The 15,848-nt window shown below is 43.2% G+C and overlaps 1 protein-coding gene across 2 annotated transcripts; it reads left to right on the top strand.

Annotated features, from left to right (window-relative positions):
- The first annotated feature begins 7,140 nt into the window (after nucleotides 1–7,140).
- MID1IP1 (MID1 interacting protein 1) lies at nucleotides 7,141–11,969 on the top strand. Of its 2 annotated transcripts, none has more exons than XM_055564629.1 (2): nucleotides 7,141–7,406; nucleotides 7,695–11,969. In XM_055564629.1, exon 2 carries the CDS (start codon nucleotides 7,956–7,958, stop codon nucleotides 8,502–8,504), a length of 549 nt encoding a protein of 182 aa, XP_055420604.1. In that variant the 5' UTR covers nucleotides 7,141–7,406; nucleotides 7,695–7,955; the 3' UTR covers nucleotides 8,505–11,969. The 2 variants fall into 2 exon arrangements, with proteins under 2 accessions (XP_055420604.1, XP_055420605.1); XM_055564630.1 differs by having other exon boundaries at nucleotides 7,692–11,969.
- Nucleotides 11,970–15,848: the final 3,879 nt, after the last annotated feature.

Here is a 15,848-nt window from a genome sequence, read left to right as displayed (position 1 = left end):
CTGCCATTTCCTTTTTAAAATCTCCCTAATGGTTTACTGTTTTTCGTATTCTTACTAAGGTCTTCTAGAGCTGGAAGGGTCTATGTGTTGTACTTACTTCCAGACTTATATCTTCTGCATACTATCTTTTGTTTGTTTGTTTTAGTTTGCCATGCTATTCTTTTCTTCCGGCTCATAATTATGCTGCTGCTGCTAAGTCACCTCAGTCGTGTCTGACTCTTAGCAACCCCATGGACTGCAGCCTACCAGGCTCCTCCGTCCATGGGATTCTCCAGGCAAGAGTACTGGAGTGGGGTGCCATTATGAGACTAGCCTAAATACTCTACCTGGACCTAATATGATGTAGATGGATTCCCCTCATCTCCAGTGCATCTTGTCTTGGTCCAATTTCCTTTATTGTTAGGGTTAAAAGAGGAAATAATGGCATAGAACTATTGAAGTTTTGTATCAGATAGCATTGCATTAATGACATTGTAGTTTCAATTAAATGGGTTGTATATATAAGCCTATATAAAAATGGTATATAAAAACAGTAAAGTATGACATATATATACACATATATATGACTCAGGACTTAAACATATGAAATATTGATAATTATATCTTCTTTCTCAATGTTACTTTAGTACTATAAATTGTAAACTTTGAATTTAATTTAAGAATTCAAATTCAGCAAATTGACACAAACAGAAGAGAGGAAAGGAAGACCACTTCCATTGTCCCTTCTATGCTGATGGTGTAAGAAAGTCTTAGAATTCTAAGAGATCTAGGAATAATCAGATGGAGAAAAGCTTATATGGTAGGTAAGAAAACCTATAAATTGATTAAAAATATAGTGAATTATAAAAAATTATAGAATTCACAAATCAATCAATTTTCTTATTTACCACATCCAAATTAAGTGCCTCATTTTCCATGTGGTTTAAAATCCCCAAAGATGCAGAAATACTAAGAGCAATAAAAGGTAGTCTTTAGTAGTCTCAGTTTTTCCTTTGCTCTACTCCTCCTGGATTCAAGTCTAAAAAAGCTTCTTAAAAATAAGATTGGGACAAAGTGCTAACCACAATATATTTGGACATGCCAGAACCTGCGAGCTCAAGGTTGGAGGCCAGCAGACTCACTACTGCCATGTTCCCAGGTTTTAGCATCTTCTTATCTTTTCCCAACTAAATCTTTGTGAGGGTGTTTCCTATGATGACAATTACACTGAGATTAATACCACCCGCTTGCAAATTTAACTCAGAATATTATGATGCCATTTCTGCATTTTTGTATCATGTGACAGTGGTTCCTCCATGGCAGATGACAAAAATACCCAACTTCCCAATTCCATGAAAGAAAAACTGGCCATTAACTTGGAACTCTAGCAAGGCACTTAGCAGGGCCTCTCATAATATTCTGTGGTCAAGAAGAAAAATAAGGGCTAGATGATTGTACAATTAACATGATTCATAGCTGGCTGAAACAACATATGCCAAAACGTGCTAATTAATTAATTATTTAAAGATGCTAATTAATGGGTTGATATCAAGCTGAAGAAGCTTTCCAAGTGTTTCAAAGTAATTTGCCCTTTGGCCAGCCAGTGTTCCCTGTAAATCATCAATAACCTGGATAAATATAAAGTATAGTTATCAAACATATGGGTAATATCCAAACACATTAGAACATTCTCTAACACCACATACAAAAATAAACTCAAAACGGATTAAAGACCTAACGTAAGACCAGATATTACAAAACTCCTAGAGGAAAACATAGGCAGAACAATCTTTGATAAAGATTGCAGCAAGATCTTTTTGGATCTGTATCTAGAGTAATGGAAATAAAAACAATGGGACCTAATTAAAAGCTTTTGCACAGCAAAGGAAATCATAAAATGAAAGGACAGCCTATAGAATGAAAGATAACATTTGTAAATGATGAAACTGACAGGGGATTAATTTCCAAAATATGTAAATAGCTCAATATAGCTCAACATCAAAAAATGGGTAGAAGATCTAAATAGACATTTCTCCTAAGGAGACATATAGATGGCTAACAGGCACATGAAAGATGCTCAATATCACTAATTATTAGGGAAATCAAAACTACAATGAAGTATCACCTCACACTGATCAGAATGGCCATCATCAAAAAGTCTACAAATAATAAATTCTGGAGAGTGTGAGGAGAAAGGAACACTCCTACACTGTTAGTGCGAATGTAAACTGGTACAGCCACTATTAAGTATAGTATGGAGATTTCTCAAAAAAACTAAAAACAGAGCTACCATATGATCTAGCAATACCCTTCCTGGGCATCTATCTGGAGAAAACCATAATTTGAAAAGATACATGCACCCCAATATTCATTGCAGCACTACTTACAATAGCCAAGGCATGGAAAAAACCTAAACATCTGTCAACATATGGATAAAGAAGATGTGGTATGTATATATGTGTGTGTGTGTGTGTGTGTGTGTGTGTGTGTGTGTGTCTGTGTAAAAGTCATAAAAAAGAATGAAGTAATGCCATTTGCAGCAACATGGATGGACCCAGAGATTATTATAGTAAGTAAAGTTAGCCAGAGAAAGACAAATATCTTATGATATCACTTATATGTGGAATCTAAAAAACAAATGATACAAATGAACTTATTAACAAAACAGAAATAGACCCACAGACATAGAAAACAATGTTACCAAAAGGGAAATGAGGGAGGAAGGATAAATTAGGAATTTGGGATTAACAGATACACACTACTGTATATAAAACAGATAATCAATGAGGACCTACTGTAGAGAACAGGGAACTATACTCAGTATTTTGTAATAACCTAGAAGGGAAAAGAATCTGAAAAAGAACTGAATCACTTTGCTGTACACCTGAAACTAACACATTTTAAATCAACTATACTCTGATTAAAAAAAAACAAACGGGATACACAGAATTTTGTTAATCAGCTACATATAGATGTAGCAGCTAAAACAAGTCTATTTAAACGGTAGGTGACATTGTAAAGAAATAGATGTTTGTTGGGTAGTGGAAGAAACATTGGTTCTGGCACCAGCAAATTAGGTCAAATCCCTCTTCTGCTACTTTGGCCATTCAAATTCTGTGATCCTTACTTTCTTCTCAGAGTTGTTGTGATGTTTAAATGTGTTAACATGTCTAAGTTCCAAGCACTTGTGGGCAATAAATATGATCTAGAAAAGGTACCATTTAAAGTTAAATGGGTGGCCATGCCACTCCATTTTGTCCTAAAAAAAGATGGTGCTTGAATTAATTCCAGGTGCCACACTTACAAGTAAAGTGGAGCTACTTCCAAAGACGGTGGCCAGGATGAATGAGTAACTCCAGAGAGACCATGAAGAACTGCTTCAGGAACTTGGAATAGCTGGCTTGAAGAAACTGAACTGGAGACCCTGCTGCTACTGCTAAGTCGCTTCAGTCGTGTCCAACTCTGTGCGACCCCATAGAAGGCAGCCCACCAGGCTCCCCCATCCCTGGGATTCTCCAGGCAAGAACACTGGAGTGGGTTGCCATTTCCTTCTCCAATGCATGAAAGTGAAAAGTGAAAGTGAAGTCGCTCAGTCATGTCTGACTCTTAGCGACCCCACGGACTGCAGCCCACCAGGCTCCTCCATCCATGGGATTTTCCAGGCAAGAGTACTCTCCAACTGGAGACCCTATCTACCTTCAAATACCTGACAGTCCTCCATGGCTTCCTGGAGGGCTGCTCCAAGACAGGAGAACTAACCTAGAAGATGGAAATTATAAGAATGTGGGCCAGGGTGACCACTTGGTGGGGATGTTGTGAGCAATTTCAGCACAAGTGAATGGTTGGACTACATGGTCTTAAGACAGTCTGATTATCATCTTTCTAGGACACTTAGCATGAAGTGGTTCCTTCTACATTTTGCCTCATAGTAACCTAGAGTCTCCACTTTCTTGAGTTGAGCTGGTTTCTAGCTTTATAAGGACACCACCTTCACATAAGCTCTAGGCCAAATCTCTTCTTTCTCCAATCTGTCTTCTTTGACCAGTTTACTGTTGACCAGTTTATTGCATTTGTTGATAAATTTCTGGTTACTTGACATGCCATCTTTCCCCAAACTATTCAAAGGACACAGAAGGGGGCATCTGTGAACACTTATTGGGAGATTGACCAGCAAAATGTGACTTTCTGGTTGCTGAAGAAGGTAAACGTGGGGAATTAATCTGAATTGAGCTCCGGAGTTGGAGCTGTGGATCAAGAAGTCGGGTGGGCGCCAGATTCCAGACGAAGCTTTTACAGAGAATTTAGCGTATTTGGGAGAAAGCCTTGAGCCTGCTAGCCTGCAAAAAGTACTCAAAAGTTGTTTGCTCACTAGATGACTTCTGTTTTCCAGAGGCAAAAATAAGGCCTGGGCAGGTTGTTCAGTATCTCCAGCCTGTTCCAGATTGCAACTGGTAAAGTGCCTGAAGCAACGGAGAGGCTGTTCGCCTGCAGCCTGGCCAGGCCCACCCGCTGCCCTCCCAGATGACCACAAGGAACCATTTTAATGTTTTTTTTTTCAGCCTCTGTGCAGGGGAAAATTGGCGGCGCTCCGGTTGCCAAGGACGCCGCCGCCAGTTCGGCGCGGCTGGGGTGAAAGAGGATGCTGGAGGGAGGCGGCCGTGTCTCCTGACTGGCTAGGGCACGAAGGGTTATTTGCATAATACTCCCGGACAGCATCTGATTGGCTGAAGCCGGAGGGGCGGTGGTGGGGTGATTCCAAGGGCCGGGAGCTCTGGATCCCGACCTTTCTGTTCCGGAGTTACCCCGGTGGGCGTGAGTTCTTGTTCTGGCCCTGGGGGAACCGAGAAGACCCGGTTTGGGAAATTTTGCAGGCAGGTGCAAGAGCCATCTTTCTCTTACAGTGTTTAAGAAATGTGAAAGAAAAGGAATCAAGAAACTGGGGGGATGGAGTGTAACCTCAACCCCAGAAGAAGGAAGGAAACAGCTCAGAGTGGGGAGTGGAGACCGAAAAGAAGGCATTAGGGGCTTTCTCTCAAGCTGGGAGGGGTTTTGCTGGGATTCCTTTGCTAGATCACTTGAATTTCCGTTTTCTGCGAGTTATTATCACACTTTGCTGAAACTGGGAAGAAAAGAGGCAGGATCCCAGCATTTAGTAACTCAAATCTGAATACTAAATTTTCATCCAGAGGCATATGTACTTAAAATATCAAGCCTGTCTGTCATAGGAGACAAAATGCGTTTTAATTTATAGATAATCAGTTATTGAAGACTGGATGTGCATCTTTTTTTTTTTTTTTTGAGATTTCTTGTTGCAATGTTTTTTGTCTGTCATTGTGCATAAGGGCTTAAATTCAAGCTGGAGTGTTTTGTACTTGCCAGTTGTCTAAGCATTGGGGGCGGTGGGGAAGGGTCTGTGAATCATCATGAACCATTTTCACATGTTTAAGGTTTCGGACCCTTCAGGTAAAAACCTTGAGACTATGAAAAGATCCTATACTAAGTACAATTTCACCTTTATACTTTACAGTTTACATAATAATTTTTATATCTATTATCTTATTCACCATTAACCAAAATTTGGCACAGCCCATGGGAGAAGCTCCATTTTATTGAGGAGGAAATTGGGGCTGGATGAGTTTGTAAATTTCCACATGTGTAAACAGAGGATGAGATTATTTTAATGCTTGAAATTTATATAATGCTTTTTTGGTCTACATTTTCTTTCCACTGATTCTCCCAAAGACCCTGATAGGTTGAGCCAGTAACATGATTCCAGTTTTACAGATGAAAAAACAAGGGCTATGGTCTGGCAGAACTAATAAGCCCTGGGAGGGGGGCTCCCCGAGCTGGGCTCTGTCTCCTCTGTCCCACCCTTGTAGCACTAAGTCAGATTTTCATTCAAAAGACAATTAGGAAGATGGTTTGCCGTGGGAAAAAATTAAATATAGATTATTGAAGTGAAAGAGAGGGAAAAAATAAACTTATTTTGTGTTTCTCCCTTTTGGCACTTTTGTCCTGTGAAAAAACAGTACTAAAAGCACCCTTAAAAGGTTTTAGAGAAAAGAGATTAAAAACTAGAAACTTGAGTCTTCTTGGATTATCTGTAGGACTGTTGGAAAACACTGTTGGATGAAGGACATGGCATAGGAAATGAGATGGGAAAAACAAAACTGAAAATGGGCTGTGGTTTAGAGTCTCAAACTGAAATTTAAGGTGCAAGACTGAAAAGTTAAATCCAGCAATTTGGTACATAGTTTTAGGCCCTATTGAATGACCTTGCATTTTAAGAACTATTTTTGGAAAGGAACATTTCAAACTCCCTTCCTAAAAAAAAAATACTGGACACCTCCCCCACTTTTCTGTTAAATGATGAAAGACACCCGGCACGACCCTACCTACTGTCACTCTCTCCTGGCCCTTTTGGCAGCCAAAAGGCCACGGATCTCTGAGTAGCGGGATTTGGGCAAAAGTCAGGAATTTGGCTACTTCCCATCGCCACATCTGATCTCCTGGAAGACTGTGCAGATACAAAGATGGGTCGCTCTTCATCCCTTGGCAACGGATGTTACTGGAAATATTGCGGAAGACCCAGCCAGGAGGGAGGCAAAAGCCTCTGAGGCTCTTCTCCCCGCCCCCGCAGTAGGCCAAAGCCAGGGCCGTGGCGGGAGCACCACACGTCCACGTGCAGCCGGCATGCCCCGTCACCCTTCTTTCACCCTTCTTACGTAAGAGTCTCGGGATGGAGTTGCTGCTACTGCGGGTCCCTTTTCCCCGACGGCTATTAATAAACCAGATTGGTAGTTTCCGGGCCACTGCCAGCATAGATGCGCTGTTGGGGTAGGGGGTGCTCACTTTACGACCAGGGCACCAGCAATTCGGTTTTCCCACCCCCGGAACATGAGCAAGGCCCACCCATCCCCCGCACTCCAGCCCGCCCACTGGCCGCAGGGGACGCCGGCGCCTCCTTTACCCACACAGCGCCTGACCCTCCCCCCCAAACTGGCCTGCTCTGCACTCGGCGCTGGCGGGTGCGGCTGGCTGCTCCATCTCTCCCCCGCCCTGCCCTGCCACGGCGCCCTCCCTCCGCCCGGGTATCAGGCGAGAGGCGGGGCTTGCCCAGCACGCCCCGCCCCCGCTGTAGAAAGGGCCCAGAGAGTGTTACTCCCGGTCATCCTCAGCTTGGGCCTTTTATCTCGGCGCTGCTGTGGAGGCGGGAGGAGGAGACACAGGGGGTGGCCCTGAGCGTCGGCGACACCTTTCCGGGGCTCTATAAATTGAGCACCTGGGATGGGTAGGGGGCCCACGCCACCACCACCGCCCGCAAACACAGTTAGGCCACTGACCGCCGCAGCAGCCGCAGGCAGCAGCCGCCGGGAGCGGGAACACTGAGCTACTCAGCAGCAGGGGATCTCGAGGCGCCGGAGGAAGTGCGTGCCCCCTTCCCATTTCTACCGGGTCTTCGAGGGTGTTTGGACTCCGGCTTTGAGGAGGGAGACGGGAGTGGGGAGCCCACTTTCTTTCTCTCAGAGGCACTGGGTGCGCTAGGAGGTGGGACCGCCTGATTGCTGGGAGCCACCCGGGCGCCGTCCCAGAGAAGCAGTAACCCGGGGAATGGGGGGGGGGTGGGGGAGGGGAGGGGCGGTGCGCGCAGGCGAGGGTACCGGATACCCTAGCTGGGTGAATAATCTTCTCTTTCGTCCCCGTCTTCCAAGCAGGCAAGGGCTCGACCCAGGGACCACGAGCTGATATCGCAAGCTTCCGGACGCCAAAGCCAGAAGTCGCGCATCCCGCAGGGCCGGGCTGCGATCTAGACGAGAGTTGGAGAGGGCGGAGGAGGAGCCGGGAATCCCGCCGCACCGGCAGTAGCCAGGCTCCCGGCGCGGGCCTCTCAGAGCGCGTGAAGGCGGGCAGCCCCTCGCCCTAGCCGGCCATCCCGTGCCCCTGCGCCCCTGTGCTTCGGCGCCCACGCGGCCACCATGATGCAAATTTGCGACACCTACAACCAGAAGCACTCGCTCTTTAACGCCATGAATCGCTTCATCGGCGCCGTGAACAACATGGACCAGACGGTGATGGTGCCCAGTCTGCTGCGTGACGTGCCACTGGCCGAGCCCGAGCTGGACAACGACGTCGGCGTGGAGGTAGGCGGCAGTGGCGGCTGCATGGAGGAGCGCACGCCTCCGGCCCCTAGCCCGGGCAGCGCCAATGGCAGCTTTTTCGCGCCCTCCCGGGACATGTACAGCCACTACGTGCTGCTCAAGTCCATCCGCAACGACATCGAGTGGGGGGTCCTGCACCAGCCGCCGGCGGCAGGGAGCGAGGAGGGGAGCGCCTGGAAGTCCAAGGACATCCTGGTGGACCTGAGCAACCTGGAGGGCGCGGACACCGGCGAGGAGGACCTAGAACAGCAGTTCCACTACCACCTGCGAGGGCTGCACACTGTGCTCTCCAAACTCACGCGCAAAGCCAACATCCTCACTAACAGATACAAGCAGGAGATCGGCTTCAGCAATTGGGGGCACTGAGGCGGCTCGCCCGCGGCTGTCCTGCACCCTTCCTGGCCCCATCTCTCACCCTCTCTCTTTCCTTAAAGCTATTTTCTTTCTGGCTGTAGGGCGCGATGGGTGGACTGCAAAGTTGGGGGGCTGCGTACATAATGGGGGTGCAGCAGGGTAGCATGGAGGAAGGGGCTTCTTTGGCGAGAGCAGAGAGGAAAGTGGTGGCCAAAGAGGTGGGATAGTGCTCAAGGACTTCCTTCTCTCCCCCGGCGGGGTCGGGCGGAGGTGGGGGAATGAGGGGGCTGTGTTCTACTTTGGTGGGAATGGGCCTGAGTTGACGCCCTGCATTCAGTCTGTGCCTTTCCTGGAGTTTCTTTTCTTTCCGGAGGAGAAGGCCCGAGAATAGGCAATTCCGGGGCGCGGCGCTGGGTTGCCACACTTGGGAGCGCTGCCCGGAGCTGGGCGCTGGGGAAGGCTGGGCGGGTGCGCAGCCTCCCGCCGCCCTGCCGTTGGGCTGGTGGAGGCCACAGTGTTGCTAAGGTTGCATCAGTTTTCCTGTTTGCACTATTTCTTTTTGTAACAGTGGCCCCGTCGTAAGTATTTCGAATCTCCTCCTTGCTCTGAAACTTCGGCGATTCCATTGTGATAAGCGCACAAACAGCACTGTGTCGGTAACCGGTACTAGTTTATTAATGATTTTCTGTTACACTGTATAGTTGTCCTGTGGCACCTCTATCCCATCCCTTTCATGTCACCCCCACCCCAGTATGTGTAAGCTGGCACGGTGCCAGCTTGTACAAAGCTTGCCACTTGGTGAAAATAATAACATTATTATGAGAAAGTGGACTTACCCGAGATGGAACCAACTGACATTCTATCCATGTTGTACATAGAATGATGAAGGGTTCCACTGTTGTTATATGTCTTAAATTTATTTAAAACTTTTTTAATCCAGATGTAGACTATATTCTAAAAAATAAAAAAAGCAAATGTGTTAACGAAGCTTGACAAAAGTTTGTTGCTTTCTAATCTGCCAATGAATGGCTTAGTTATTAAATAAAAATAAACTTTTTTTTTTTAGCAAAAGCTAATTTAATTTTTCTCTGGTATTTCAAAATGGTAGATAATCACCTTTGTAAGTATTCAGATTTGTTTGGGAAGAAGCTACCAACAAGATTTACTTCCAAGCTTTTTCTTTCTAATTCAATACCAAGGTAAGTCTCAACAAAAAGTTCATAAATACTCAGAGTATTTATGGGAAGTTACATATATTAGAGTTTTCAACCAACTTGACTAGCTTATCAGAGTGCTTAGTTAACATTTTGAATTTTTCAAGAGGCTCAGGCACACATGCATTTTGAGGCCTAGAAACCTATCTTAAAGGCAGAAATTTCACTTGGCTACTGAGAGGTAAAAATTGGAAGAAAAACCCTAGCTAATACTAGTACACACACCTTGCAGGTCTTGTATTTACAAGTCTTCTATGTTAATCTTAGGAGAGACTTAAATGTGTTATAACACTCGCTGTGGCCTCTTGGACTATTCCCAGTGAAATGCTAAGCTTTGGGAAGCAGTGTCCAGCAATGCTTCCAGTTTTCCAGGGAGACAGTCTGCGGCTGTGGACAGCAGATCTGAGCAAGACTGCAGCAGGGCCCTTCCGAACACTTCCTTAGATGCCATTATGCTGCTCTTCTGGGATGGTGGAATAGGCGAAACACAATGCTCTGTGTTTTGTATTTCATGATTTGTTTAGGCGGGCATAAGTATTTAGATTAACTTCAGTTTTCGATCTTGGGAGTCATGAGACATTCTCTAAGCTCACAGAGCTTGAATTTAAAATACATGTAACTATGAAGAAAAAAAAAACACAAGTTTTTTTGTGCTGTGGGTAGCTCAAGCCTATTATCAGTTTTCACCAGCCGTGAAAAAATGGGGAAGTGTCAAGGCTGGTTCCTGCGTTGCCAGAGAAAGTTAATGGTTAATACATAAAGATAAGCTAGGCAGCACCAGAAAGAAGGTATATAGCCTCTTAACCTTGTATCCCCTTGAAAATATCAAAGTGCAAGCGAAAAATACAAAAAAAGGAAACTACAGAAGCCAAGTGGTAGAAATACCAAGACTTGGAGCCAGGAATTTGTGTGTTCAAGTCCTCTTGTTATCGTATTTAACTCTCCAAGCTTGTTTCCACATTTGAAATTAGACGTAATAATAATACAAGATTTATTTCATGGAGTTGTAGCGAGAATGAAAGGAGACTGTATATAGAATGTGTGCTGCTGTGGAAGTTTCTTTAGGCACTACAGAAGGGCACTACAGGTTCTTTCCAGCTCTCTGAATGTTGCTTTGTATCTTCATCTCCCTCCTTGCCTTTCTTGAGGAATATATGAACCTTAGAACAATATGTTCACTTTAAGGAAAAGCATAATTTCTATTACATAGAAACCACAGGTAAACTCTTAAGTCTCAGGGAAGAGACTGAATTAAAATCAAATAGTCATGGTTTAGGCAAGTGATAGCAAGAACTTTATGAGATGTTAAAATGTTTTCAGAACATTCTTGTATTTAGAATACAGAAAGGCAGATGTTCATAGCAAAACTAAACTATAAATAAAGCTGTTAACTTTATTTTTGAAAATATTCATGGAGAGTATTTTTATATATAAATAGTGATTCTGACCTAGGAGTAGTGATGATCACTGTTAAAAGAGGATTGGATTTTTTTTTCATGAACCAGTACGATTTCCCAGGCCCAGTAAGTGTTATTCCATTGATATAACTATTCAAGTTTGGTTTATGCAACAATACAAGATCAAATCCCTTTGACCAGATTTACCTGTTAAATTTTCTCAAGCCATTTAAATTTTTGTTTAACTTCTAAGGTCAACTGATAAGTGAATATATTTTTAGGTCTTTCCTGAGGAAGCTCAAAGTACTTTATAGATTTTAAAAGTTGCAAACACTGCACAGCCCCTCCTTCAAAGAGCTCTCAGAGATCAAGGTTGTCCACTAGTGCCTATCTCAGTGGCAATTTGAGACTAAAGGGAAGGCAGGGGGTAGATGAACTGGGCAAAAAGGAACAGCTTACGTGGGAATTGATTACCCTCCAGATATTTACATTTGATAAGCATTTTCTACATCAAAACCTCACACCAAAGCCTTTGAGAAGGCCTGTTTTTGCCTCTCAAAACAGCTTTCTGCTTTGCTCACACGGGGCTTTTGGGGTTTTACATTTACACAGTGTTCCTTAGTGGTCTGGTCTGATTTAATCTTTCTCTGAACCTGAACCCACTGTTAGCATGTCACAGCTACAGGGATTATCCTTCTTTGGACCAACTTGAAAACTAGTCTACTGTTAACAGTTGTTTTAAAAAATGAAAGTCATTTGCATATGCCTCCTCATTTTTAGCTGCTGAACAAAATCTTTTGGGAGATGGCAGTTCCTCTTCTTCACCCCCTCACCCCACTCCTTCTCTTATTCTGTGAGTCTCAGATGTTTGCAAATTTTACACAGTCCTAATGGACTGAGAGCTCAAATTTTATATACCTTTTTTTCCCCAAAGGTAATTATCTTTCTATGGGACATCTAGTACATTTATATGAATCCTTGTGAGATATATTTTGAAGAATTCTGAACAAAATAATGACAGAATGTTTTCTTTAAAGGTAATTTTTACCCCCAAAAAATAAAAAAATTCTGGATCAGAAACTTATGAAAATTATAAACATGTGGACTAATGGTCTCTTAAAATGAATGTTAATCTTTTTAAGATTTGAAACTTTTTGTAGTTTCTGATCAAGGCTAAGTTGCTTTAATTAGCAAGATAATTTCAACTTGAAATTATTTATTTTTTAAATGTTTTTCTGTTTCAAGGCCATGTTCAATTTTTTTATTCATTAAATGAATTTTAGAGGTTGTTCTTGAGTTACTCTAAACATTAGGCCTCCAGTTAGTTCATCTGGAAGTTCATCCAGTAGAACTTTCTGATAAGTGGTGGAAATAATGATAATCTACGACAATAAGGGCTTCCCTGGTGGCTCAGTGATAAAGAATCCACCTGCCAATGCAAGAGATGTGGGTTTGATCCCTGGGTCTGATCCCTGGGTTGGGAAGATTCCCTGGAGAAGGAAACGGCAACCTACTTCAGTGTTCTTGCCTGGAAAATCCTATGGATTTTCCTCTTGGGCTACAATTCATGGGTTCACAAAAGAGTTGGACATGACTTAGTGACTAAACAACACCATGACCAATGTAACTATTTCTGTATCTGGAAGCCAGTAGTGTTTGGCCTTTGCCTCATGTAACCAGGGCTCCTTCCTTGGGACCCTCCACTTTAGAGGGGCCCCCATGTTGATTCTTTGTAAGGCCTTTCGATTCCCCATGGGTAAGGAATTTTCAGAAACAACAGAGTGCCCAGAGCTTGTGCCCTTCATCTATAACACACTTGGCCCTGTCCAGGTGGCCCTGAGCCCATTGCAGCGATTTCATATGCATTTGCCCTAAGTTTATCCTGATAGTGGACATGCTTAGTCGGTAGACAGGGCTTGACCATGCAAGCTGGGCTATCCAAGGATGGTGCTTAGGTGGAAAGATAAGAAGGTGGAATGGAGGCTGGAAGTTCCCGTTTATTCTCTTGTCTTGGCCTCCCTGGGTTTCAGGGTGAACAAGTGTTTTGAAAGCCTGCAGAAAGGAAATAAAAGAAGTGAAAGCAGCTCAAACTTTTAGGCCTCTTCCAGTATTGACAAATGGAGAGTCCATGGTTCTTCTATTTTCCACATCCCTCAGGAGTCTCCTTGCTCCATTGAAAGAATGTTATTTAATTAATAAAATGCTGGTTAAGGAAAAGGAAAACTACATTGATATACAGGCCTTTTCCAGATGCTTGCTAGTCAGCGCTTGAACTGTAGTGATTATGGTAAAGACCCAGATGGATACCTCTTCCATAAAACCATGAAGACTTCACCTCCTCAAATATTCTTTTTTTTTTTTTTTGGTTTTATTATTTTTATTATTGAGTTAGCTGTTTTCTTTTTAGTGTCAAAAGTCTTGGTCAAGTTAAAGCAGAAAACGAATGGTTGTGCATCTGTCTAAACAAAGCCTGCCAAAACCAGAACTATCTCATCAGCCCTTCCTGTTTTGGCATTCTCTATTTTTAAGAGGAAAAATTTTTGTATCTTCCCATTCTTTTTCTTTTATTTTATTACTTCTTTGTCTATTGTTTCAGAATGCTTTGACTAGCAGTCTTAAAAATATATCTGCTGGTGTGCCCAACTTTAATAATCCCAAATTGGTAAGAATTTTGATTGGAGAACGTTCTTATCATTTAGTTAAGAACAGAGTTAAAAAGGCCACTGTCTGACTATGAAGTGTCTAAAGAAAGTGCTTTCAAATCCAGTAGACAGGAAGACTGGGAAAATACTAGCAAAACTAGAGCTCAGCTCTTTTATTTTTGTGAGGAAATAAACAATGTTGGGTGTGGGGTGTTTTCTCAAATCTATTTTACTTTTCAATTCCAATTTTACTAGTGTTGATATGTGCACTTTTATCAACAAGCACGTTCAGTTAACAGGATGAAACTGAACATGATTCATTTGATGTTTTCAAAGGTAGAAACTAACTTTGTAGTTTTTTTTTTTCCTTTTGAATACCACACTGCTGAGGTAAAGAATGTTGTAGCTTGTGGGTGAGCTCAGTAGGACCAATTAAAACCTGACTATTCTTCCGCCATGTTGAAATACCTGACTAGACTTGTTGTGTCCTTGGATAATGGCATTTTTTTTCTACTTAGCATACATCTAATTGAAGAGATTTCCTGTTTGGTAGTCAAGGAAGGATGAAAATGAAAGTACCACACTGTTAGTTCTGATCAAGTTATTTAAATTGTTCACAATGTGGTATTAATTTGAAGTCCTGGTTTTTTTTCTTTTAATGAAAGATATGTATCGTGAAAAAACATGGATATGTTCCCTAGCAGTCAAACTATGTGTAGAATGCAAGGAGTGTAGTTAGTGTACATTTGGTCATTCAAAACAAGGTGTAGTATCTCATGACATCTAATTAACATTGCAGCTTGTATGGATGCTTTGGGGTATAATTTAGTTTCTGTTGTGGTGAATACTTGTTGACAGTGCTTTAATAGTTTAAGTGTTTGAGGCATAAATGCCAGAAACTTAGATGTTTATCTCAGAAACCAGTAGCCCTTTCTATTTAGTGGGTTGGGGAACAGAGGAAAAGGCCTAATCCCTGCAGCCAGTTTGGCCCCAAGCGAGAAAACCAAACTGAGCCAGTCTTTCCAAATTTATGACATGTCACTCCACCATCTCTGCCTGGGTTGATGTGATAAGGGAAGTGATGAAGAAGGGCAAGGAATCTCTCAGGGTCCTCCCACCCACTGGACACCTGAGGAGTGGGGAGGTAATCATTGTCTTCTCATAGTAGGTTGTGGTACCTTTTTCTCTGCCTAGACAGGCAGTCAATGTTAGGTTGAATCTTATAAAATTGCCATTTCTGTCAGTCTCAAATGGTTGAATAATCTCTGATTCCAGCAACTAGATGTCCCTCTGTGGACATGCTATAGTCTTCTTACATCACCTTATGAAATTGCCATTTGCCAACTCGGGGTTGACCTGATTTTGAGACGGAAGGAGTGATGGACAAAAAAAGGGCAAGGTGGGCAATTATATAAAGGGAGAAGGGAAGGAAGAGGGGACTTAAAGAGAAGAAATGGAAAGTGGCAGAGAAGTTGTGGCAAACTGTATTTTCTCAAAGAGATGGCAGTTATCTGTGGCCCTAAATGCTCTTCCTCAACCTTGCCACCTTCCATCCAGAGTAGAATCTCTGTCTCCTCACCTTGAATTCAGGTGGGGCTTTGGTGCTGCCTTGAAAGATCCACGTGGTCATCAATTCCAAGGCCAGATCATAAAGGGTCAGGCATTTTCCTCTTGTATGAGATACATGGCTATCTCTGAAAGAGAGCCTCATTCTTGGATCCCTGCTGCAGCCACTGTGAGAAAGCCCGAGCCACATGGAGAGGCCACATGTAGGTGTTCCTGCTGAGAGCATCACTGAGGTCCCAGCCAACTGCCAGACATGTGAGCAAGCCTTCAACTGATTCTAGCCCCCAGCCTTGGAGCTACTGTAGCCGATGCCAAGTGGAGCAGAGACAAGCTGTCCCCATCCATCACTGCCCAAATTTTAGACTTGTGTGCAAAATATTTTCATTCTTTTAAGCCACTACGTGGGTTGTTACTCAGCAATAGATAATGGGAACAGAGACTTTTTATTTCCAAATATCAGGAGATGGTAGAACTAAGTGAAAACAATTGAAAGTAGAATGTAATCTATGAAACAGAGTCTGTGTTTATCACATTTAC

Source organism: Bubalus kerabau, chromosome X (genome assembly GCF_029407905.1).
Source record: "Bubalus kerabau isolate K-KA32 ecotype Philippines breed swamp buffalo chromosome X, PCC_UOA_SB_1v2, whole genome shotgun sequence".
Taxonomy (NCBI): domain Eukaryota; kingdom Metazoa; phylum Chordata; class Mammalia; order Artiodactyla; family Bovidae; genus Bubalus; species Bubalus kerabau.
The sequence above is the reverse complement of the archived record's forward strand: the minus strand, read 5'-3'. Positions and strand labels throughout refer to the sequence as shown.

Coding starts and splice junctions, on each gene's coding strand:
- MID1IP1 (XM_055564629.1), top strand. CDS start 7,956: ATGATGCAAATTTGCGACACCTACAACCAGAAGCACTCGCTCTTTAAC.